Source organism: Strongylocentrotus purpuratus, unplaced genomic scaffold, assembly GCF_000002235.5.
Source record: "Strongylocentrotus purpuratus isolate Spur 01 unplaced genomic scaffold, Spur_5.0 spur5_scaffold_18, whole genome shotgun sequence".
Classification (NCBI taxonomy): Eukaryota; Metazoa; Echinodermata; class Echinoidea; order Camarodonta; family Strongylocentrotidae; genus Strongylocentrotus; species Strongylocentrotus purpuratus.
In genome coordinates, this window is record NW_022145603.1 from 21733140 (window position 1) to 21760933 (window position 27794).

Here is a 27794-nt window from a genome sequence, read left to right on the forward strand (position 1 = left end):
CATCACGACAGGTGTAATTGCATGAATACTAGTGGCGTACTGGAAGATCAAGACCATCTCGTCAGCAGCTCTATAATCAAGGTAAGAATTTCCACTTTTTAGTACTCCTTGCGATGATATGCGATGTATGTTACCATCACAGTCTATCTTACCAGTAATTTCCCAATAATTAAGAGAGATAGATAGTGTTTTAAACTTGTTATGATTCAAAATCTGTCACTCCGTGAGTTTCGTTTGTGTGGCCGAGGCCAAGAGTGAAAGGTGGAGTGCATGGACTGTGGACTGTGCCCTATGATCTGGCGGAGGGGAGCGAGAGTGAGCCTTGGAATATACGCGTGTTTCGATTCGAGGTCAATTGCTTTTGCCATTTTTGTTCTGTGACAGGGAAAAAATTAATATTTATTTTTCGGGGGCTACTTTTCAACCTTGCCTGCATGAAAATAACATTCTAAAATTTGTTTTGCATTGAACTCTATGCAAATTTACTGGGGCTCTTTTCTGATTTTCGGGGGCTCTTTTAGGCATTTCGGGGGCTAATTCGCCCCGAGCCCCCGTGTATTTTTTCACTGTTCTGTGATTTAATACTTTGCAGTATCATAACTGAGGATGTGTATGAGACAGAAATAATTGTCTGGTATATTTTGATATAATATCTGGTGAAGCGTGATGGCTCAGTGGTAGAACAGTGCAGTGGTCCCGAGTTTGAAACCAATTTGATGTGCCAGTGCCATTTTGTAATGCATTATTCCTCATTACCAAGTTCCTCGGAGAGGACTTAAAGACCGTCAATACTACTGGGCCAGAAGGGATTAGACCACAAAGCGAGGTCACTGACAGGTGGCTATCTCATTAACTCAGCTCTCAAGTTCAACTAACATAAGAAAAAGAGGATCATGGGGGACAAACAGGCACCGATCGGGAAAGTTTTCTATATAGAGGGAGCAAGTAGCTACACGAAGGACAGTGGGGCTTTAAAGCTGTTGGTTCACTGGTTACTTACAAGCTTACGGATGCTTTCTTTACAGTCAGGTAAAATCAACACAAACCATTTTAACAAGGGTATTTGTTGAGAGTTTCATATCGGCTGAACAGGTGTTGTGTGACACCAAATCTCCTCCCAACACTAAATCTGTAGAACATGTAATTCCACCTGCAAACTCAATGTAATTTAGAGGGCATCTTAGTAACTGGAAACTTTTGCTCAGTCAGCCTGTCTGCCTGATGTGTCTGCCTGATGTGTCTGCCTCCCTCTCCTCTAATGCATGAATAAATAAAAGCAGAACAGTAATATGATATTGATATGGCAGTTGCATGGTGACAATTCCTGTGGTAATATTTATGTAGCACTTAGGCGCTGTCGTAAACAGTAATGAAGTGAAGCATCCTTGACTGTCTTAAAGGTAAAGACCAGTATTGGAAACGCCCCAATTTCAAAAAATGAAATGCAAGCTCTTATTACCAATCATGTGAAAGAATATGTTTTGAATAATACCTGATGATAAAAATGTTGACGGGAAACCGCCTACTAATTGATATATTTGGTAAATTAGTGTATCTCTCGCCTGTTGAGAGATACAAATGCACGTGTTGCACACGTGTGTGTAGTCCCATATACCGTACATCTTTCTGTGTACAGTGATTCTAACTTCATGAAGACTTGGCCAAATTTCTTATCATTTTGATGATTCCAGAACCTTGCAGTACATCTATGCTAGATGATCAACCTTTCCTGATCGATTTCACAATGTTTCTTTCACAATGCAATCGCATGACCATAACTGGTCTTTAGCTTTAATACCAAGTGTAATGAAATACAGTCAATCAGGGATGCTAAGCTTTATTTGATGTGATAATTCTATAGCTTTACAATGGAAAATGGTAGACCAACAAAAACAAAATGGAATAAGTTCCGCTGAGACAACACCTAGCTTCACTGAATCCCTCTCTTCTTGGAGGAGAGTTTCAAGCCATGAAATAATAATAATAATAATAATAATAATAATAATGTGAAAATATGTTTTAAAAGTCCTCCAAGCAGACTGATTTTTCTATCAAACGATGGAGAAGCTTTAATGATTGGTCAAAATGCTGAGAATCATCTTCCATTTCCCAAATTAATGAATTTATTTAATATCATTCGATGATGATGATGATCCACATCACTTGTATGGCGCCATCTATCTGTTTCAAACATTCAAATGCGCCTGCTCCTCCAATACTTATGGACTACACATTTGCTTGAAAAAAATAGTTTTGAGGCCTGCTTTAAAGCTTTTCTAGCTCGTCAGTGTTTCAAAGAACGGGAGGGAGGTAGTTCCAGAGGGGTGGAGCAACTGAAGAGAAGGCACGATCACCATACATCAGGAGTTGTGTAATCTAAGTCTGATGGGCAATTCAAATTTAATAGTCGATTCAAATTTAATAGTCAGAATGCAAAAGAGTGCTCTTTAGAGTCAGAAGGATGTTGCAATGTAATTCACTCACTTTATTACCGTAAACACAGAGTTAAAGGTAAAGACCAGTTATGGTCATGCGATTGCATTGTGAAAGAAACATTGTGGAATCGATCAGAAAAGGTTGATCATCTAGCATCTAGCATCTGCAAGGTTCTTGAATCATCAAAATGATAAGAAATTTGGCTCATTCTTCGTAAAGTTACAAGCACTATACACAGAAAGATGTATATGGGACTACCCTATATCTCTCACAGACCATGAGAGAAACAAATTTACCAAATATATGAATTAGTAGGCGGTTTCAAGGCAAATTTTTTATCATCATGTATTAGTCAAAACATGTTCTTTCACATGATTGTAATGAGAGCTTCCATTTCATTTTTTGAAATTGGGGCGTTTCCAATACTGGTCTTTACCTTTAACATCCTTTTGCTCTGAACAGATCGTAGGCTAATGGATATTTTAAACGAAAAAAGAAAAAAGAAAGAGTACCAGGAAATGGACATGATATGCTTTTAAAAAGAAAAAGGTTACGGATGTATAACTATTGTCTTAAGATGAAGAATAAGATCTATACAAATAAACAAAAACGCTGAAAAGTGAAAATATATTATTTGATACTGGGTAATTATTAAGTCAAGGGCCATTTTGGACTTCATGTTTATTGATTCGTTTGAAAATGAAATATCTTATTTATTTATTTTAGAAACATTCTTATCATATTTCGGGAAATAGGAGTGTAATTTACTTGTACACGTACAATTTATTGACTTGATATTGTTTTAAGATTTATTTTTTATAAGGAATGAAAATATTAACTTTATGTGGTGATATACTACATGTAGGATGTATTATTTACTGACATTGAGGATGATTATTATATTAATTAAATATAAATGTTGCTATTCAGCGACTTTCAGTCTATTTGCATATCCTTTTAATCCATAACTTACATAGAAAACACTTATTGGTTGTATTGAGCAAATTAGTTACATTCGTGTTACATGCGAAGTGTTCTAATTCCAATTATAACAAGATTTCCTCAACGGTTAACAGATTAGACAGCTCCCATCTTTTAATCTTCCTTTTTTTGCGGCTGATTTGCCTCTCGTATATAATAGTATACAGAGTAAGAGGGGAGGGGAAGGGGGTATTTAATGCAATGTAGATCAAGGTCTAGTTTTCCACATCAATATGAAGAGGATTTAGGAAATTAGAACCTGGCACTTAATTCGGATCATCAAAAGTTGCCCCTTCCTTTTCACATTTTCGTCTTGGAGTGTTTGTTTTGTTATGAGTGGGTAGCGGAGGAAGTTCAATTTCCTTCACTCAGTCTCAGACACCCACTTTCATAGTCTAGTAATCAGACCTTGACATTTTGGGATCATGGATTTCATTTCACATCTAGTACACCATACTCAATTTAGTACTTGAAATGGTTGTGAATTGTACAGTACAGTGTAGTTGATAAGATTTTTAAAAATCCCTTAAAATATCAATACTGATTATCGATCAGATATTCAAATGATTAACGAGGATCAGATGATGAAGTATTTTTGAAGGTAGTACACCTTTGATATTTGAATAGTACGTCCCTATTTTCACGAAGTGACGGTAGTGAGGAAAATTGCATTCAATTTGCCTGACGATTGTCCTCACTACCGTCACTTTGTGAAAATAGGAACGAGTTGTTGATTAGGAAGATATAAACTATTTTAAGTATCACTATCAATAATGATTATCAAACAGATATTCAAATGATTAGTAAGAAAGAGGCCACAAATTTCATTTCACATATTCGAGCATGGTACACCAACGATATTTGACATGGTTGTGAATAGTGACAGTATTTGATAAGGAAGAAAATCATCTCAAAGTATCAATAATGATTATCAATCATATAATGAAATGATTAACAAGGAAATAAAATGAATTTTACCATCATAGAGAGTGGCTACAATTCTGTTGTTGAAAATCGCAATATTTTTTTACTGAATCATATAAGGGCATGGTGCCCCAAATATACATACAGTGTACATGTAGTAGAACAATTTTAAAGTCTCCTTTAAAATGACTTGAAAATTCATCAAGAAGTAATACATTCGATCTTTTAATGCATTTTCACATCTACATGTGCATTTACATGTACTTATGGTTTTGTTTAGGGGTGCTATTTCCATTTCTAAAAAGGAATTTATTGTAGCAGTTTTTTTTACCATGTCATTCTTTGAGTGTTGTAGAGCTAAAGTGCTTACAATCTGCCTTTATTTTCTTTGTCACTGATATTAGTACATATTGAATGATTATTCATTCATTTATGCATTCATTCATGTCTAAAATATATTCCAATAATACATGATCATGATGAATTCACAGCATTGTAAATTTATGAAAGACTCTGGTAAATTTGTTTCAGCTGAACGGATCAAAGAAAATTTTATGATAAAAGGAAATCGTTAAGCAGTAATGCAGCATAAAGAATACTATGAATGGGAATCGTGTTCAGTCACGTCTGTTATTATGTTGCCACACGTTTTTATCACACGTTTTATCTTCCATCGTGAATGGAGATATTAAAAATTGACAGCTTTTCTTTGGTTTATAACCATGGCAACAACAGATAATATAAGTGCGAGCCATCTTTTCGTTTGGGAAACTGAGTAGAAAAACTGAAGAATACCATCATTATTCACAAAGAAATTACTTTTAGTCTTCAATTCATCATCTTTTCTAGCTGCCCTGGGGAAATTTTGTATTACTCTAGTAGACTTGTAAATGTGTATGGATAATCGTGATAATGATTATTGTGATGGTGACAATGATGGTGATAATAATTATAATACTGGTTAAAGCAATGATGATGATTATGATGATGATGAATGATGATGATGAATGATGATGATGATGATGATGATGAGTATATATTTAATAAACAAATATTTTAGAATAGGAATGTTGGATTCTTTCAGATCTTTGGATATAAATCCTTTCTCTAGTGGGTAGTGATATCTTAATTTGATTTTTTAGTTGACTTAAAAAAATTAATTCTTGTTTTAGTCTTCCTCCAGTTCCATGCAGTAAAAATCACTCCATGTTTTTACACCAAATTGGTATTGAAAAAAGGTTGAAATATATTACATCGGCTAAGTTAGCGTCCCCACCCTTTCCCGTTTGGCCATCATGACCTTTTCTATAGATCTCTCTCTCTCTCTCTCTCTCTCTCTCTCTCATTCATTGTCCCTCTCTCTGTCTGGCTTTCTCCATAATCTATCTCTCTAAGGGCGTGTTCATGCTTAACTTTTTCTGGCCAGAATCAGGCATCTGTTACGCGTTTAGTTTAAAACACTGTTGCGTCCATGCTCACTTTTGTAGAATCACTGAAAAACGGCGATCACGATCGCCGATCGTAAACTCGCAAAAAGATGGGGTCAACGCACTGACCTCGAGTGGGTCTACGTAGCATGCACGGTGCAGGCTTGCGAATCCAGCTGCTAGGCCAATCAAGGCCACACAGGGAGAATTGCCTGGAGGAGCCAGAGAAGTGAGCATAAACAGTACACAGTGGAACTGCGATTACGATGAGCGTTTACGATGTGCGTTTCAGATCGCTCATTCTACCTTCAAAAGTGAAGCATAAACGCGCCCTATGTTTCCCTTTCCTTTCTGTCTTTCTCTTTGCCTCTCTCTAATCTTTAAAACACTGTCTCTGTCTCTTTATCTTTTGCTCATGTGGTACATGTACATGTATCTTTCCTCCTGCCAATCTCTTTCCTTCTTTGTTTCCTCCTTTCTGTTTATCCTCTCTACCTCTCAAACCAGGGCCATGTATTATAGAGCCTTTTGATTCATCACTAGGTTAATATTGAGCATAAGTCTAGGGTTCGATCGTGCATTGATCAAACTTAAGTTCTATCATAACTCTTTATAATACACGGCCCTGGTCTCTCTTTGAGACTTCGTCCCCCTTTCTCTCTCTCTCTCTCTCTCTCTCCCCCCCCCTCCCTCTCTCTCTCTCTCTCCCCCTCCCCCTCTCTCTCCCTCTCTCTCTCCCTCCCTCCCTCCCTCTCTCTCTCTCTCTCTCTCTTTCTCCCTCTCTTTTTCTTTTCCTGCCTTTCTGTATTTTGCTTTGCTCCTGACTGGTCATCTCCTTTTCTCTCCTGTTCTTTTTCCTTCTTTTCTTTTTCCTTTCTGTTAACCCCTCTCTATCCTTTAAACAAGGTCCCTCTGATTTTTTCTCTCACTCATTATCCCACTCTCCCTCTTTCTCACCTTCTCTCGCCCACTCCCTCTCCACCTCTCTCTCCCTTTTCTCCTTGTGTTGGTATATGTAGGCGTGTCTGCACACCGATTTCCGGTTTTCCGTGTTAACTAGTTGTACTAGCGCGCGCACATGCGATCTATACCGCTCAGCGGTGCATGATGGGTTCGGGATATTTGACTCTGTACTTTGGTCTAATGAAGACGGTCGCAAACTATCCCGCTAGTTCGGAAATAGTGGGATATTTTGCAAACTAGACCGAGATATCTTGGGATATTATCCCGACCAACTATCCAGCTAATTTGCTACTTCGTTCTAATGAAGACGCAATTAGCTGGATAGTTTGCGATCAGGATAGTTCAAATAGCTGGATATTTGGCAATCTCGAGATAGTGAAGACGGACCTTGTGTGATGTGAAATCCAGCTTTGAGGTTTTGATTGGAATACAGAATGTCGGGAGGGATGAGTAATTTGGAGAGTGGGCTTGTAAACTCTGTAGGATCTGGTATTAGTGGTTTCCTCTCCTGCTGCATTCTCCATCAAAATGTATTATTATTATTATATGGTAACGATAACAAGTACCCCCGTCAATGGTTTGAGTTGTACAGGCCTACACTTTAATACACCTACATAGCCCCCACAGTAACCACTAACATCACACATCCTTGAACAAGTCATGAATGTGAGTTATATGTCTACTAAACTGTTAAAATATTACAGAGAAACCCACTTTTAACAGTGACGACCTGTATTTAAAGACCACATTGTTTGTTTCCCTTGACAATGGTTTCCATAGAAACCTGTCTAAAGGAACCTGTACACAATGACCACCTGCCTGAAAAGACCACTTTTCTTGTTCCCCTTGAGTGTTTTCATAACATACACATGTTTTATTGTATACAGTTTTCACTGTATTTTCAAAATATATTTAGTTTATCCACAAAGAAGAGAGAAAAAATATATTTTCCCCTCAGCTTATTTTCCACAAACATACACATCATTATTACACTGACAATGTTCTTGTATGTAAGTCTCAAATGGTTTAATGTTAATACTACATGTGCCATTCAGAGATAGCTTTTTTGCAAACTTTTATACAAAATAATATAATCTAAGAAAATGACAATCTTTACAACAAACCTTATATATTCGATCAACCCCACTCCCTTTAAATTGTATTTCAGTAATGCTTCACCATTAAAATGAGATCCAAGTAGAATAAAGTGAGGTTGCTCATATAAAATGTGAATATTTGCTGGTATGCCAGTATATACTCATTTGTGGATTAGCATTTTTCATTATAAAAGCCAAAGGTATCACCAGCAAAACTGCTTTTGATGTAAAAACATTGACATTTTGTAGCAGTGATTTTTATGTATTTATTACTTTTCACCAGAGCTTTAAAACAAAAAGGATTCTTAAAGCTATACTGCTTATGATTCCTTGAGATTTCTTTTAAGAAAAAAAAAAAAAAAATTCTACATATCAGTTTGATTTAATTATTTCTGTCTTAAACTCAATCCTTCTGCCCTCATTTTCATAAGAGAGAGGGAGAGAGAGAGAGACAGAGAGATGTCTCAGTTTAGGGTGAGAGTTCATTTATAGTGTTAAAGACCAAAGTTGACAATAAGAACTTTGTTTGTTTTACAAATATGAAATTCAATGGCATAATCGGAGCATATATCTGTTGTAGAACTGTGTGAAGCTTAGATCAGAAAAAGGACAGTTCACAGTTCTTCACACATTCTCTATGGTGTGTTTTACTGTTTGCACACAAGCTTGTGGATGTGTCCTTCCTAACCCCTTAGCCAAATAAAATGATAAATAGAACATCAACTTTTACCACAAAAGACTTTTTCTTTTCATTGTAGTCTGTGTTTGCTTATCATTTTGGCAACCTTTTGAGAAAGACAAGGACAAACGTCTCCACTATGAGTAATGAGTATGTACGACCTGGCCATAATGTACTTACTCATTTTCTTTTAAGCTACTCATGCTGTTTTCACACTGGCAAAATTTTGCTTAACCCCGTACTATAGGTGGGGTTAAGGGGGGGGGGTGGGTCTTAGCCCCACCTATAGTCCGGGGTTAAGCCTATTCCACTTTCTGTTCAGACTCGTATTTACCAAAGTGGGCTAACCCCACCTATAGTACGGAGTTAACTAACCCTGCAAAATAGCAGGGCTAACTCCGCAATTGTGTTGCTAACTCCTGCTAACCCCGCAATTGCGGTGCCAAGCAAATGAATGAGAACAAAAATGAAAAATAGTCCGGTACTACGCAATGGAGCGTATCGCAGCTGGCCAGATGCGAAGTAAGGAGCCCACTGTCTAATCATATAGTCTAGGGCTAAGAATTGCAGTGAGAACAGCATGAATTTTCTTATTCCGGAATAGGCGCTAGTACGGGACTAAAAACAGCGTGTGTGAAAAGCAAAAAAAAATAGTCCGGGGTTAAGGATAGTACGGGGCTAAGCAAAGTACGGGGTTAAGCAAAACCAGTGTGAAAAGAGTATAAAGATACTTGCTTTTAGTTTTATGGCCATTGTAGACGGGATTCACTCTTGGGCAAGCCTTTTCACAGGAGGGGAATTATTGTATGAATAACATATAAATTCACAATAAAACATACTTGTAAAAGTTGTTCACAATATGAAATACATGTAAGTGTATGTGTAAAGTATTGAATATTTGAGATATAAAAACGATGAAAAGATCTAAACATGTCATTTTTCCAGGAATATGGATTACTTTTAACCTATCATTGGCTCATGTGTTCATCTATAGAAGAAAGAGAGCGAGATAGATGGAAGGGGGCAGGGAATAAGGGAGGAAGAGAGAAAACAAATGTATCAGCAACTTGAATTGCTGTACAACAAACAAAAGATTAAACAATTTGTCCAGGTGTCAAGATTCTCAAAGTTGACTGCAGAAAAAATAGCTTAAAGGTAAAAACCAGTATTGGAAACGCCCCAATTTCAAAAAATGAAATGGAAGCTCTCATTACCAATCATGTGAAAGAATATGTTTTGACTAATACATGATGATAAAAAATTTGCCGGGAAACTGCCTACTAATTCATATATTTGGTAAATTTGTTTCTCTCATGGTCTGTGAGAGATATAGGGTAGTCCCATATACATCTTTCTGTGTATAGTGCTTGTAACTTTACGAAGACTGGGCCAAATTTCTTATCATTTTGATGATTCCAGAACCTTGCAGATGCTAGATGCTAGATGATCAACCTTTTCTGATCGATTCCACAACGTTTCTTTCACAATGCAATCGCATGACCATAACTGGTCTTTACCTTTAAACACAACACTTTTTTTTCAATTCACAAATTGTAATTTTTTTCTTCATCAATTCTGGTTTTACACTATAACAGCAATGGAGAATCTTTCAGGTAATCCGACTAGTTGCTTTGAGTTTATTTAAATTTCAATGTATAATGTGATTCCAAACAACAGCCAGTTCAGGTTTCAACAGATAATTGTTGATGACAGCTGGCCCACCAGCAGTTCCTGTATAAAGGAGTGTCACCAATTGGCCAATCAAATTGTTCAGATGATTTTATGTTGCACTAATCCATTAAAAATATAAAGAAACTAGACATTTCTAACACATGTAACATAAGAAATTTGTGGATCTCACAATGTATTTAAAGTGTACACTTATATCGGAGAAAGGTGGTATCGCATGACACAAAAGCAAGTAGATATAAAAACAAGCCCTACACGAATTAAATTAAAAAAGAAACAACACTGGGTGTTACTGCACTGTTCTCTAGCAGATTAACGATCAACTGATGATGTGCACTACCAAAAAGATATTGTTCATGCATGTGCTTCTCGGCTTTATCTCGTGGGTTCCTTTTTTCAGCCAAATTACAGGCTAAATATGAATGACGAGTGGTCTTCCCTCTTATCAAATTTGTGAACTGAGTCTAAAATGATCAAGACTAGTACTTTCTCCCACTCGTTCTGTACTACTATCCCTACTAAATGCTCCACTGATCTTTTAAAGGGTAGGTATTTGGAAAATGTCATTGATTAGAAATCTCCTTAGGGTGTTTATTTGTAGGTCAGGCTATTTGTAGGAAACTAACATGATTTATGCTCAATAAACAATAATTGTATTTCACAAAATAATATTGCATTTGTAAAATGCTACGGATGCTGTATCCATAGTATCGTATGATCTTTATTTGAACTGTGAAAGATGTCTGTTTCACATGTATATGGTTTATTATCTACATTGTACGCTAATGAAGAGACATAATATATTTAGAGAGAGAGAGAGAGATACACACACACACACAACAGATCTATATAGGGAAAGGAAGAAAGAGAGAGGGGAGAGGCAGAGAGACGGAGAGAGCAAGAGAGTTAAAACATTTTAAATTTTATTATTCTGTATTCTAGAACAGGGTATGCTAGATTGATTGTTATCTTTGTTTGTGTGATGTTTCTTTTTTTAGGGGGAGAGGGAGGGGGAGGGGGGGGGGAGGAATTAGACACATTCACTCATGGAGCCACTGTACATATCGTCCTTGTTTTCACGAAGTGACGGTAGTGAGGAAAATCGTAACGCAAAGTGAATGCAATTTTTTTTCACTACCGTCACTTCGTGAAAACAGCGACGATATATAGTAGAAAAGTTGATAGCTATACTATATTCATTGACTGAGTAGTAGGCGGGCAATGTATGTTCTGTAAATCTAGATGACATTTGATAGGGCAAAATGAGTCATACATGGTCTGGTATTGGTAACGCCTAACGGAAGCTTCTGAGGCATGTAATTCTACTTCAATGATCATGTCCTACTTAATACACATGTATAGTAGCTTCAAGTTCAGACAATAACTCCTTGTTCCTACAGGTACGCCTACAAAGTAATGTTTAAGGGGTTTGGGTCATTAATGGAACTCTTTAAATTTTGAGAAAATCCCTCAGAAGTGATTGATGACGATGATGATGATGATGGATGATGATGGTGATGATGATGATGGTGGTGATAATGATGATGGTGATAATGATGATGAAAATTATGAAAACGTACTACGACTGCTGCTACTACTACTACGACTACTACTACTACTACTACTTCTACTACTAATTAAATTAATAATTAATAATAATGAAATACCAATTAGAAAAAATGGAATAAATGATGATGATGATGATATTAATACATGTATGATTTACAGCACTTACATCTAATACCAATTGTCTTGTAGCACTTTACAATTAATAATGAAGAGATTTACAGAAGTATATTTAAATTAGTAAATAAAGATAAATACATATGCTTGCTCTTATATTCATTGAAATCATTTACGGTATGTGTGAATATACTAGAATGTAAATATCATTAGAAATTCAACAAAACTGAAGATTAGATAAAAACCAATCGCTGTAGTCATAAAAATGATTTAGGGAAAAAAGATACTACAGTTATTGGTTTATACCAATTATTGCAATGTCCTTGCCAATCTGCAAGCCACAATATGCCTGGAAAATTCCATGACTGCTTAATCTAATCTCCACTCTACAGTTCTGGTAATGCAATTATATCTTCATGAGAAAATTGGTTTAAAGCGAGTCAAAATTATACTGGAAATGGCGTTTGGAGCAGCACACTTTCACAAAATCAAGGGAAAGGCAGAAAAATCACTGATTGACAATTCAAATTAGGACAATACTCAGCTTTGAATATTGATAAACTCATTTGGCACAAATCACATTTGCAATCTGAACAATCTGAATATATTTCCTGCGATAACCTGTGCTAAAAAAAATGCTAATGTTTGACAGTGGGTGTGTGTGTGTGTGATTAGATTTTTACAGACGCAATTAGATATGACTATTTAAGTGTAGGACAAACATTAACACCACCATCTGAAAGGCGTGACTCACTTTCTAACCAGATGGGTCCGATCTGAGTTGGTTTGTAGGCAAAGTCACAGAGAGCTGACCATTTATGTATCAAACTCTACATTTTCTTTGACTTGTGTAACTAGTTTATACCATTTTTATATATGTTTGTATTTTCATTTTTATTTGAAATCCAACCTTCATTATTGGTTGCAATAAAGAAATAGTAATAATAGTATAAATAGGGATAGTGATAGTAATAGTAATAATGATAATGATAAAGATATTTGACGATGATACTACTACTACTACTGCTACTACTTCTACTACTACTACTTCTACTACTACTTCTACTACTACTTCTACTGATAAGAATAACAACAACAAAATGAACATTACCCCTAGACCAACTCACATCTCCTTATCACATCACCCTCCGATAACACTAAAGGTAATGGGAGAAAGCCTGCGAAAAGAGACTACATGTAGGCACTCTACCAGCTAATACACATTAGCATGTGCGTGGGAGATACAATGAACCGAACGTGGGGCCATTAAATGAAAGGAGTATGATAGGATATCATTGGAGTATAGCCCTTTAAGTGGGATGGGCTATTGACAAAATTCCAAAGCAGCCTCAGTCCGTGTTGCTCTAGTGATCGCGGATAGTATAGTGTGAGCAGTAAACAGATGTGTAGTGGCTGTCGTACTAAAAGGGTGTCTTGCAGATCGGAGCGTGTTTTTGGATTGTACCTTGCGAGTGGATATAGTGATTGATTGTGAGTATATTTCTTCATAGAAATCATATTATTGTAATTGCTTTGATGACCATGTTAAAGAGGAATATTTTGGCATAAGAACGTAAGAAGTATTATTTTGTAACATAGCTTCTTCTTTTCCTTCTTGGCGATACTTCTCTACATCCTATCATGAACTATTCTAAACGGGTAGGGATAATAGTGTTAATGATAATGAGTGGATTATTTGGGCATAAGAAATTAAGAACGTATATATTCTTGTTACTCTGTTTTTTAAATTTTTGTGACATAGCTTCTTCTTTTCCGTCCTGGTGATATTTCTCTACATCCGATCATGATCTAAACGGGAAGGGGATATGGAGGTGTGTCGATCAGGTGGGGTAGGGCTAGGTCTAAACGGTCTCCTCCTAATTGATGTGGAATAAACAGTGTCTTATGGAGGACTTGATTACTCTTATTGAGTTTACTATGGGTACCGGTAACAGACGACTCCATTAATTAGAAAGTATTCAAAATATCAATGTGGGTTAAAATTGGTTTGATGCCAATCATGCCATCACCTCTCGACTGAGCTTCAAAAGCTTCTGATGGCTTCATATATAATCTGTCAAGCTTAACAGACTATTAATTAATGCCATTACAAATAGTGCAGGTACAATATCCGGTACAGGTACAATGATACTACACATTGACTGGGTGTATGCATGATAGTTCAAAATTTCGTAAAAAAGGAGTAAGTTTTGGGGATGTCTGTGAACATTTCATTGTGGAGGGATTTTTAAAAGGTTTTTTTTTTTTAAGAGAAAGAAATTTCACTTAGAAGGGTCATTTATTTCACAGAGGAACCCTGCAACTTGTGTAACATAAGACAAATAGAGTACATTTAGGGAAAATGTTGTTCGATACGCCCAAATAAGGTTATATTTAGAGCACATCATGATAATGATGATCATAATGGTGGGTCTTGTTTAGATTTGACACTCCATGATTATTAATCCAGCAATCTAGCATGGCTGCCATTATGGGGCTCGAGCATTTCAAGTACAGTAATTAATTCCCCGCATTCTCCCTTTAAACATGAAGTGGGTGACACTAACGGGATGTAATTGAATTAAAGATAAACTTGAGTACTGGTAATGCGATAGCATTGTGAAAGAAAAGGTGTGGAATGGATCAGAATAGTTGATCATATAGCATGTAAGTAATGGTGTGTAATGCAAGGTTCTAGAGTCGTCAAAATCATCATAAATTTGGCAGAGTCTTTGTAAAGTAACAATCACGTACACAGATAGATGTATATGGGACAACACACATGGTGTCGGGGCTAGTACTACACTGATTTCCTTATCTTTCTATGCTCATTACTCAGCCAGTATACATTTTCTTCCAAAATTGTTTGGCACATGACATTTATTTGTAATCGGAGTAAGTTTCATTAGATTCTGTGAGAATTCATTTTCTTTTTTTACCAGAACTCAAGTTTATCTTTAAGGAGATGTTTGATTGTGACTATAATTAGCGGTAACACTATAGTATGTCTTGGCTTGTCTTCCACTGAATTATGGTCATAATCAAAGGAGTTGGTTACTGTACATTTTTTACAAGTTTCCCTTTGTTCTCCTTTAAACAAGGACATTATTGTTAAAATATAACCTTTTGAAAAGATCAGTGTATGTGACATGTGAACCTTCTAATACCATACTTTATAGCATCAACAGACTCCTGGGTCAACTTGCCAATAATTACATGATATTACGACACAGACAGGAACTAATTCCCCCCTTCCTTTCCTTCGTTCATTAAGCAGTTGGCAAACTGTCATTGAATTCTTATAATCCTTAAAGGTACTATCCTACACGTATTTACACATACATGTATTGGACTCTTGGAAAAATTCAATTCTAATTGTGCAGGGCATCGAGATAATGCTCGAAAAAAGCCCAGGTGATATTCAACTCTAAAGTCTTTCTGTGACAGTGAAACAATATTTGCGCTGAAAATGTGAAAAGAGGACCCAGACTTGAACTGCTCCGAGTGTTGCCACACATCCAGGGTACATGTATTTTCAATAAACATAACAATCTTTGTTATGGGTGGCGTGACCCTTTCAAAATAGACAAGTGAGAAAATGTACTCGAGCTTCTAACTCAAAAGAGCTGAATATTATTGTCCCATCATATTTCAAGGATGCATGTAAGGCTGTGTTGTTCTGTATTCACACGTATTCATTCACACGTTTCCAAAAGCATATTGTGTTCCTGTTCATTACACGTACATTGGTTTTCTACAGTGATAATGTCACATGTGTACTGGTAGATCCTCCATAGAAAATATGATGTACATCTGTACATGTACATTGTGCTTAGCCGCATCGAATTGGATGAGCAATTGATAGAATTGATTTTAACACCATAGCATTGGCAGTGCACATGTGGTGGATTATTGGTGGGAGAGAGAGAGAGGGAGGGAGGAGAGAGAGAGAGTGAGAGAGAGAGAGAGAGAAGAGGGGTGGGGAGGGAATTGAGAGTCATTGAGAGAGATACATGTAGAAAGAGACAGAGAGAAAGACAGAACAGGGAGACGTCCCTGGACAGAGAGGGAGAGAGAGAGAGAGAGAGAGGGGGGGGGGGGGGGGGGGGGGGGGGGGGGTGGGGGGGGGGGGCGGGGGGGGGGGGGGGGGGGGAGGAGGGGGAGGGCCAGTGGGGGCGGGTCGAACGGGAGGGGGCAATTGATGTGAGAGAATTAAGAGTCACAGTGGGAATTTTTATTAAGGCCTACATACGGTAGTCAGTTATATATGCCTCATGATTATAAATGTACAGGGTGATACTAGCTTTTTAATGATAAACTAATACACAACCGTATCATAATTTGATACTGCGCTGGTTGGTCCCAGCAGCATACCATAGAAGCCATGTAACCAAAGATGAATGTTTCAATGGCCTTGTATCATGTGCTGATGAGATGTAGTTCATCTTTTCATTCATGTAGTCTATAGTTTCCAGACATTCTTGCTGATTAATGTGACCATCATCAGGCTATATACATGTACATGATATATATCTATGGATCAGGGCCCCATTTCACAAAACTTGTCATCAGTGACAAATGACAATGACAACTTTTTGTTATATACATAGTGAAATCCTTGCTTCTGATTGGTCATCAGCAGATTTGTCACTATTTTGTTTTCATTTGTCATTGCAAAAAAGGCTTTATGAAACAGGTCCCAGATATCATAGTCATGAATTTAATTTGATAGAAAGATCAATACTCAAAATATTCCAAGATTCAAAAGACATATAGCCTGGCTTTGAGGTAACGTTTCAAGGGGCTGGTGTGGATAGCCTTCATGCTCTTTTAGAAAATACCCTTCCATTGTATGTATTTGCAGCATCTAAAACAGAGGGCCGTCTTCACTAGGATTTGTATTCCACTTGATAGGTCCTAGCCTTAGGCCTTGTTCAGGAATGATTCGGCAACTGCAGCGTTTTTGTGTAAACCCTGGAGGTTGTGTGTTCCAACAGGTTGTGTATCCGGACAGTTGAACTAAAATAGCAATTTTGAAGAAGTTTACAAGCAATATTTCATAAATCTCTTGAGACATATGTTGGACAATATAATGAAGGACAAATATTCATGATGTGCTACCGGTATATTTTCTGTTTTAAATCAGAAGGCAAAAGAGAAGTCTCTGTGTTGATTAGGGCTGCGACGAGTAGTTGAATGCTCGAGTACCCGCACTGTTGACACTACTCGATAACGATTTCTCGTACTCAAATATTCGGTAGCAAAAAAAAATCAAAAAATCAAAATATTCAAAAAAATTCAAAAAAAAAACATGGCTTCCGAATATTCGACTATTCGCTTGTTAGCTTGAGAGTGTACTTGAGTACCTCATTACACTGTTGTGCAGCCTCAATGTTGATCTACATTTGCTACACGCAACCCAGGTGATGTAAATGGGTACCTGGCAGGAATTAATTCTTTGAAATGCTAGAGCGCCGCAATGGCAGCACAGCTAAAGCCGGGGTCATAATCTCCAAGTTTGGAAGCGCTTAGTGATTCTAATAAGCGCTATATAAAAACTGAGTATTATTATTATTATTATTATTATTATGTTTGTTAAGTGTCCAGAAACACAACCCTCATCATCCTTTTTCAAAGCAAGGCTTTAAAGGTATGGTCATTCAATTGCATTGTGAAAGAAACGTTGTGGAATCGATCAGAAAAGGTTGATCATCTAGCATCTAGCATCTGCAAGGTTCTGGAATCATCAAAATGATAAGAAATTTGGCCCATTCTTCGTAAAGTTACAAGCACTATACACAGAAAGATGTATATGGGACTACCCTATATCTCTAACAGACCATGAGAGAAACAAATTTACCAAATATATGAATTAGTAGGCGGTTTCCTGGCAAATTTGTTATGATCATGTTTTATTCAAAACATTCTTCAACATGATTGGTAATGAGAGCTTCCATTTCATTTTTTGAAATTGGGGCGTTTCCAATACTGGTCTTTACCTTTAATAAAATAAACTATAATTGCTAATTTGTCTGCTGCCTCTTAACTCTCTTTTCTCTCTTTTCTCTTCAGTTTTTATCAAGCTCTTGAAGGAGAAGAATTATCAGAATCATGGGTGACCTGAAGAAAAAGCTTTCGTGGGGCGGAAACTTCTGCCGCGGAATTCTCTGCTTCTTCAACTTCTTCTTCTTGGTAAGTTTAAATTAAATTGCCAATAGTATGTGGGTCCTCTATAGTATGTATCATAAAAATACACACTTTGAAAATACCCCGGTACCCTTAAAATAATAACTTCACTATATAATCAGGGCCCTGTTGCATAAAACTTACCATTGCTGGTAACTTTGCCATCGATGGTGACTACCATGGAAACCTTTGATTGGCTGTTGAGCCCTGTTACCATGGTAGTTACCATTGATGGCAAAGCTACCATCAATGGTAATTAGTTTTATGCAACAGGTCACTGTACTGTAATGCCAGAAACTGTTCGTAATTCCAAAAATGACAGAGGAGGCTCTATCACTTTTTGGAATTATGAATCTTCGGAATTATGAGCCCCATTTCTTTTCAGAATTATGAACCTTTGGAATAATGAACCCTATTTCATTTCAGAATTATGAACTTTTGGAATAATGAACCTTATTTCACTTTCAGAATTATGAACCTTGTCCTTTGCATAAATATACCCTCATAAACACACAACAAATGGTCATAATTATAAACCTTACTGCGAATCTGACCGACAAACTCCCATCGCATGCACTGCAGCCAAATTCCCATATGATGCACCCTATATGAAAATAGACCATTATTACTGTTGATTGATCAGATGGACAGATAAATAAAAGATCGTTGTAGACAATGTCCATGTATAAGTGGCCATCTTGAAAGTGCTTTATTCTGGTATCGCTCCGCCAATTGTGGCCTCATTACGCACATCAATGAACTATTGGTGTTGTTAATATAGTACCACAACAATCACAAATGCACGATACCAAATCACGTGGCTTAATTCCATTCAGTGAAAAAAATACATGGGGGCTAGGGGCAAATTAGCCCCTGAAATGCCCCAAAAAGCCCCCGAAAATCATAAAAGAGCCCCCCAAATTTGCATAGAGTTCAATGCAAAACAAATTAAAGAGTGTTATTTTCATGCAAGCAAGCTTGAAAAGTAGCCCCCGAAAGTTTTTAAGTATTTTTTTCCCCTGATTCCATTTCTCCATTTTTAAAAATCAGTTGGGAGGCGTCATTCTCATGGCCCTTGGTATCTGGGTTCTGGTTGACAGCGACTCCAAGCATCTGACCGCCATCTTGACCGACAACCTCCACCACACCGCGGCCTACATCCTCCTCATCGCCGGCGTCTTCGTCATGATCGTATCCATCTTTGGGTTCTGCGGGGCCAAGATGGAAAATAAATGCTGTCTCGGAATGGTAGGTCATCGTTTATTTCAAATTATGGGAAGTTAATCTGTTTCATCGCAATTGAAGACCAAGAATGTAAAAAAGCGTTTAATATAAATTTTGAACAAAAATTGTTTTTGCTCAATTCGTGGTGGTACAAATTCGCAAAAGGATACAAACATTCGTCGGTTCTTGGTTGCTTACTAACCAGCATTTATGCTTTCTTAGCAGTCAGGTAAAATAATCACTACTACTACTACTACTACTACTACATGCTATGTCTATGGATGATACTTATTGTGAAATCTTTAAAAATGAGACCAAAATTTACAGCCTGAAACATGTTTTTTTAATAAGTGTTTGGGAACTTGCTGGCACATAAAAGGTTAACCATAAGTTCGTTAACCATGAAAAAGTACAGTAGGTATTGTTTGTTCAAATCCTTTGTTAAAATTCCTGAAAATTACCCCTTTTCTTCGTGAAATTTCTTGCTGTCATGCAAGACAATATAAAGCGATACCACCTGTGTTCCAATATAGAAAACAGTGGGTTTAAGTCGACTTTGACATTTATTTCTTTGATTTTATCCACAGTATGTCTTCTTCCTGGTTATCATTTTCATTATTGAGCTGGCTGCTGGCTGCATCGCCCTCTATTTTTACGTCAAGGTCAGTGCTACATTGGTGAATTTTATGTTAAAGAAAGGGAAATTCAACCCTTTTCTAAAAGAAAAGGGAATTTTTACGAAGGTTGGATTGCCAAAGGTCAGAAGTAGATTTCTATGTTAAAGACGCATGCTAGTAGAGGTGGGCTGAGGATTCGATACCGTTCAGGTGTTTACCCAATAACAGGTGTCGCCACTTGTCAATCACCAGGATTAGCCTTCAGTTTTATAAGAGACCTTACGTAATGCTGTGACTTTTCCCTCCCCGGAAGACCCTCCAGGAGACTAGCTAGGGTGTATTTCTTGATTGGCCCACAGGTTCGCTGTGTAAAGACTTGTACACCTGTTAATGGTATTTTTCCACCTAGTCTGGTGTCAGCGAATTATGGCCTTCTGCACATGGAAACCGAAGACCATCTCCCTTTATCTTTAATGGCTGGGATATTTTGTTGGCCTTTCAGCGGGGGATGGCACACCCCAGACCCCCCTAACTGAAGAGAGGAAATCAGTTTTGAACTTTGGCTGATATAGATAGCTTCTATAGATGTGCATAACATAATAAATAGAATAAGCCAATTATATCATGTCACTTGTTCATAGTGTGTACTTTTAAAAAGCCATGGATTTAATGGTAAATATTTATAATATTTTAATAATTAATGCTTTGTAGTTCATTCTCCCCTGAGATTCTTTTATCACAAAAGTATTATTATAGCTGAAGTATGAGTCCATTTTTTAATTCATCAATTAGCCATTGTTTAGCTGTGCATTTAAAGTAAATGTGTCATACTTTATCTATTTATTTCACATGGTGCATTTTATAATGTTTTAGCTGCAATACTGAATTCTAACGCGGTCAAATAATATCAATCATTCAAACCAAGTTTAGTGACCACCTGTCTACAAAGACCATATTTTTTGTTTCCCATGAAAATGGCTTTTGATTGAAAAATACGTACTAAAGGAATCTGTCTGACAAAGACCACCGGTCTATAAAGACAACTTTGTGTTTCCCTGGGGGGTTTGCTATAGACAGTTTGACTGTAACTCAAATCTTGTATCCATTACCTTGAGCCTCTTTCCTTCCCTTCCCTGAATCATATAACATATGTTTGCTGCCCTCTATAGACTGATGTTGTGAAGGACTTGAACAGGACATTGACGAACAACTATGGAGGGGAGGATGGTGGAGACGTGGCTATCACAAATTCCTGGGACTTCATCCAATCCTCAGTAAGTCCTTGGGCCTGTTTCACAAAGCCTCTTTTCAATGACAAATGACAAAAATCAGTGACAAATCTGCTAGTAACCAATAAGAAGCAAGGATTTCAGTAGCTTATAACAAAAATTGTCATATGTCACTGATGACAAGTTTTGTGAAACACTCCCCTGTTTATATACCATTCTGTATATACAAAAATGGATTGATTGTTTCTTCTAAATTTTAAAAATAGAATAATAATCATAATGATAATAATAGTTATGGTAATATTCTTGATAATCACATTATTATATTCTCTGAAGCTCTTTTTCAAATATTCATTCATTAATTATGAAGAATAGTTTTTAACATGAAATGCTATTTCTTGAGTTGCCAAAAGTACTAGCAGTATACTATTGATAACAATAGTAATAATAGTAATCATATTAGTAATACTGCTACTACTACCACTTCTACTTCGACTACTACTACTAGTAGAAGTAATAATGATACTAATTAAAATAATAATAAAGATAGTAATGATAATGATAATAATAATAATGATAATAATAATAATAATAATAATAATAATAATAATAATAATAATACCAATGATAGTGATACTGATGATAATGACAATGTTTATGATAATGATGATAATTGTACTGATAATGATAATAATGATAACAATGATAATAATATCAATAATCCCTATTATAATAAAATCTATATTTGCATCCTTCATTAATGAGAACCTGCCTTATACACCAGCTCGTAGTCTAATATCATCACACCAGCATATGCTTAAGATCCCCAAGACGCAAGTAGCCTGTGGTGAAAGGGCCTTTTCAGCTGCAGCACCTTCTCTTTGGAATAATTTACCATTTAATTTGAGAATCATAACTTCCTTAGAGACCTTTAAATTCAAGATGAATGACACTATGACACTCATCCAAACTCTCTTATTCTTTCCATTTTTCTTGTGCGCCTCAGAATAGAATTGTCTAGATAGACGGCGCTATATAAATGCCTATTATTATTAACCTGTTCTAATACTTGTATTTTCTCTTCAACAGTTTGAATGCTGCGGAGTAATGGGCAATGCCTCTTCAGCTGTGACCCTCTATGAGAAATCCACGTGGTACAAAAACCAGACTGACTCACCTAAAAATATCGTGCCTGCATCTTGTTGCATGGACCAAGACAGTCTTGCGGCATGTCAACAGGCCACAAGCAACTACGCCATGTACATCTACAAACAGGTACACTATTGATTTAAAGAGAAGGTTGAGTTCTGGGAAGAGGTGAAAAACAATTTGCGAGCGTTATCATTGTATTATGCAAGTGTGGAAGGACATCAGATAAAAAATGATCCATGAAAAGTATGACTCTTCAAATGCCTTAGTATTCTAAATATGGCATGTAACACCATACAAAATCGGGACAGATTTGACGCCACATGTTTGTGTAGTCCCATATACATCTTCCTGTGTACAGTGCTTGTAACTTTACCAAGACTGGGCCAAATTTCTTATCATTTTGATGATTCCAGAACCTTGCAGTACACACCAATACTTATATGGTAGATGATCAACCTTTTCTGATCGATTCCACAAGGCTTCTTTCACAATGCAATCACATGACCAGAACTCAACTTTATCTTTAATGTTTAGAAAGTATAACATTGTGCTTGTTTTAATAGGGAAAAATTGGGAATCAATAGGGAGACGTGAGTAGGTTAAATGGACTCAGACCGACCCCGGTTCGAAATGAGTCGCGTTGGATGGTGACGTTTTAAAAGGTTGGTCCCCAGATGTAAGTTATCATATCTGATTGATACACGTCTGTAAAAACCCAATCGCACACACTATTATTCTTTAAATGTTATTATTATTTCTTTTGTGAACCAAAACTTGAGGTTGAATTTCAAATAAAATAACAAAAAACAGATAGATAACCATGGTAGTATACAAAGTCAAGGAAATTGTAAGAGTCTGATACATGAATATATGAATAACAATTTGCTGCAATCAAATTAATGAAGTTGATAATAATAGTGAACTCCCATATGATTACTGGCTTTATCTAAGATGCCTAAAAATGACGCTCCATTTTTAAAAGTGTAACTCCTGGGGGGTGTTTCACAAAGCCTTTTTTCAATGACAAATGACAAAAATCAGTGACAAATATGCTGATAACCAATCAGAAGCAAGGATTTCAGTAGCTAATAACAAAAATTGTCATTTGTCACTGATGACAAGTTTTGTGAAACGCCCCCCTGATCATTAGCAGAATCAAGAATGACCTCGTATGTGGCCTACTTTTAAGAACGTTTTCCAAGAATATGACCCGTTTTGCATGAAAAGGTACAAAGTGGCCTTAAATATTGCCCTATTTTGGGCCTATCAAGTACACATTTTCTTAAAGTACCGGTACCCTTTTTTGGGGTGAAAAAGGGAACAAAAACTTTCATTTGTTTGGATCGTCTTGAGAATATGACACTTATTAACAATTTTTTCCCTCTTTCATAAAAGGGTCCTTTTTTTGTAATGACATATAATTCAATATTCACAAAAAACATCCCCCATATACTACCTTTGTATGCTGCCATGATAATTAATCTCATTAAAATTCTTTTCTTATGTCTTAGGGTTGTTTATACTAATAATATAATTATCAATCTTATCAGTATGATTATCTTTCTTTATGTCTCTGAGTTGGTGATGCTTTCATCATAATTATGAATCATATTATCATAATTATTTTCTCTTCTTATTTCTCAGGCTTCTGTATGCTATCAATATTATTATCCATATTATCAATCTTATCATTATAATTTGTTTGGTTTGTTGATAAAGCATGTGTAAGCTTGCAAGTAAGCAACCAGGGGACAGACAGCTGTAAGTCTGCTCTGAGTGGCTTCATAATGGGGATCAATGCCTTACCAAAGGGCACTAGCGCATTGACTTAGTTTTGATACCCAAGACCTCCCGGTGATGACACCACTACTCTACCACCGAGCCATCATGCCTCCTTAAAGCCCATCTGTACTAGTTTGACCGGGGGGATTAGACCTTCCTGCGAGGTCACTGACTGGTGGTTATCTCATCAAGTCAGCTCTCAATTAACATAAGGAAAAGAGGATTATGGGGGACTAACGGTCACCACTTAGGCATTGTTTGCTGTATAGAGGGCGCAAGGAGCTATAAGTAGTGCAGTCGGGCTTAATTAATCATTTCCTTTCTTTTATCTCAGGGTTGTTCTGAAGGCGTGAAGAATAAAGTTGCACAATATGGAACTGTTCTCGGTGGCGTGGGAATCGTTGTCGCCATCATTCAGGTAAGTGAATTTTAGAGTAAAAAAAAAGGTGACGTGCCCGACAAAAAGGCGTCAGTCATGGCTGGCAAAACTCACCAAAGAAATTGGGTATTGACCAACAGAAGTAAGGATGCAACACACCCCATTAAAAAAATTCTGTCGGCAAAGTCAACAATTTTATAGGCCGTCGGGGAATATAAAGAACTTGAGGACCTTTTTTTTTGCTGTGAGAGAATGATATGGACAAATGTCTGCAAAGATGAAAACCAGACTACTGTATTTTTTTATTACTTGACCGCATTTCGAAAATTGTCAGCTAACTATTCTGCGAATTGGTCAGACACCCCCCCCCCCCCCCCCAGCACGTTTCATTCAAAATGGTTTGTTGGCACAGAAGTGGTAGAGAGTTCCCTGCTTAAGCCCATTTGTCAGGTACCCGGTGAAATATTGATTTTTATTTCTATCTTTCTTTCGTTATGGTAAACATGAATTTCTGTTTTAATATGTGTATGAATTACATTAACTGTCATTATTATAATGATACATGTTTGCTTGGTTTTATTTCATGTAATTAACTAATATTTATCCCCTTTTTTATTCCCTCCCCCTCCTACATTTCTTTCTTCTCTCTCTCTCTCTGTCTCCATTTCTTCTTTTCTATGTCTCATATCTCTGACCTTTTTATCTCTCTCTCTCTACCTCCCCCCCTCTCTCTCTTTCTCTCTCCCCTTTTCACCCTCTCCCTCACCCTCTTCCACTCCCTCCCCCTCTCTCTCTCTCCTTCCCTCTCACTGCAGTTGATGGGAATGGCCTGTGCACTGTGCCTCTGCAAGCGTCTATAAGGACAACAGCTCCCTCTAGAGGCCACTCTACAATAATCTAGGTCTTTCTCTTCTCAAGGGAACTTCTGAGAAGCACTATTTGCATAATTCTACCTGGAATTTAACCTCTATATGAAGGCTATTGAACATGCCTGATGAAAATAATCTCATATATAAGTAACTTGTCTTCTTCACATCTGTAAAATAAATTTTTAGTGATACTCAATTGCTGAATGTGCTTGGAAAATGCCTGTCTAGAAACTGAAGTTGATATCTTAGACCTCGGTGGGACAACAAATTGTCTTGAAATGTCAATTCACTGGCCTTTTTTTATGATGAAAATCTCGCCAAACAAGATTATGTCCATAAATGATTGAAAGTTAAATTATTGAGTATACGGGGCAGCCAATTATTTTTTTTTAATGCTTTAATTTTTTATTCATAAGGTAATTACCAATATTAATTGAATTTTAACAATTTTATGATGCGATTCTCTTCTCCATTTAATAAATTGAAACTTGCCAAGCCCCAATGCACTGCTGCAACTAAATTTTCATGGATACAAAAATATGTTCCATTTTGATTTCTGTCAACAATTCAAATGCAAGGCATCCCTATTTATATCATATTTTACCAAATACAATTTAGGTCTAGTTTCCTATCACATTTCTTTTGTAAAAACAAGTAGAAAGACTTGCCTCCTAACTATGAATTTTCCCCTTTTTACCCAATTCTAGATATCTTACAAACTCAGACTATAATTCACTTCATAGCAATTTATATTTTGCATCATTTGTAGCTTTTCAAAATACATCTGGTGTTGTCACATCTTCCTTTTAAAAAATACCAACAAATTTCTTTTTTTCTTTCTTTTATTCCAATTTCCCATTGGAATTGCTCCTTTGTTCTCTTTATTTTTAAATTTGACCAATCTGATAAGAAATGACAGGCTTTCTGTTTCTATTGACATTGGTTACCGTACTAATTAGTTAGAATCTGGGAATTCATTTTTTTTTTTTATTGGGGGGGGGGGGGGAGTTTGCCTTTTTATATGCTCAAGAGTTGCTGAAATGTCTTTCTACTTCTGAATTCTCAGGCTGAATCTTAGGCTGATACAACAACTGTTCAGAGACAGAAGGGGCTTGACATTGAGTTAACGCTCTTCTGTCTCTCAACAAACCATGTGTTTTATTTTGTTATTTATTTAAGGGGAGGTAAGGTTCATTTCAATACTAATTGTGGCTGAAAATGCTGAGAATATCATTCATTTTTTCAGGATTTTACTTTTTTCTATTAAATTCCATCCTTCTATTTTTGTGTATATTCATTAGATACTTAGCAATACAATTCTCTCACTATTATGAATGCCTGTACTTTGCATGTTATTTGTATTTATATGATAATGGTTATTTTTAAAGTGTAAATTGATCAATGTAGAAATTTAGGCTGAAGTGTACTTATTATATTCATGAAGGGCTAAGGAAAATAACACTGAAAAGAAGTCATTGTACAATTTTGAGAAAAAAACGGGTCTGTATTTAGTACATGGAATTTTATTTTCAAGCTGAAAATTTGCTGAACATTTCATCAATTTTAATGTATAAAAAACAAACAAAAACAAAGAGGAAGAAAAGGTGAAATTTACATACAAGCGATAAGAAAAATGATAAGTACGTCCATCTTTTTACATAATCATTGTATTCAGAATTTCAATTTGTAATTTTTTTACATTCGCATACACAGAGTGAGATGAACTGCACAAAATCATGAGCACCATACAAGATATATCCCTTTAAATTATACAGCAATAGAAACCGAGTACATGTACAATTTTGATTTGTAGACTTTTATCAGTCAAAAGATGACACGTTTTGCTTTTAATGGTTCAATAGTGCATGAAGCATTTACAATGTAGTATTTAATTCTTAGTAAATCTAGCACCGTCACTTCTTTTGATTTTATGCTTGCTATGAGATCATATTTTTCTGTTTCAGGGACTCAAATATGTCTCTACACTTCATTATGCTCATGTCATGTAGCAGTACTGAATAAAACGTGTAGATTGCAACAACAACAAAAATAGAGCTTGTTGTATATTCTTCTCTGTCATCAAATATATACATTTAAAAACTTTGAAACAATGAGTACAAAAAATGGTTGTAAGCAAATCAGGTTTTAGGTATAGGCATAAGTTGTAACCCTCCTATATATCTCATATGTGAAAGAATACCAGTTGATCAGTCTTCGAGACGGACGCATTTAGAGGACAATCAAATGTCCTTAAATATTGAGATAAATACTACATCAATGTTTAATTGGGTTTACGGTTTCACATGTGAGAAGGGAGGAAGTCCTGAAAAGGAGCGCTGGGTAAAAAGAGAGAAGAGACAGAGAGAGAGGGGGAGGGGAGGGAATGTGTAGATAGAAAGGGAGCAAGGATGAGTACAGTAGACAGAGAGAGAGAGCGAGAGAGAGCGAGGGAGTGAGAGAGCGAGAGAGTGAGAGAT

The 27794-nt window shown here is 36.5% G+C and overlaps 1 protein-coding gene across 2 annotated transcripts; it reads left to right on the plus strand.

Moving 5' to 3' along the window:
- On the plus strand, positions 1 to 27367 carry LOC594151 (tetraspanin-11). 2 transcript variants are annotated; one of them, XM_793600.5, is made up of 8 exons: positions 1 to 81; positions 17952 to 18071; positions 19116 to 19313; positions 19877 to 19951; positions 21076 to 21180; positions 22225 to 22410; positions 24404 to 24487; positions 25264 to 27367. In XM_793600.5, exons 2-8 carry the CDS (start codon positions 17991 to 17993, stop codon positions 25306 to 25308), a joined length of 774 nt encoding a protein of 257 aa, XP_798693.2. In that variant the 5' UTR covers positions 1 to 81; positions 17952 to 17990; the 3' UTR covers positions 25309 to 27367. The 2 variants fall into 2 exon arrangements, with proteins under 2 accessions (XP_798693.2, XP_003728549.2); XM_003728501.3 differs by lacking the exon at positions 1 to 81 and adding an exon at positions 13255 to 13370.
- The last annotated feature ends 427 nt before the right edge of the window (positions 27368 to 27794 follow it).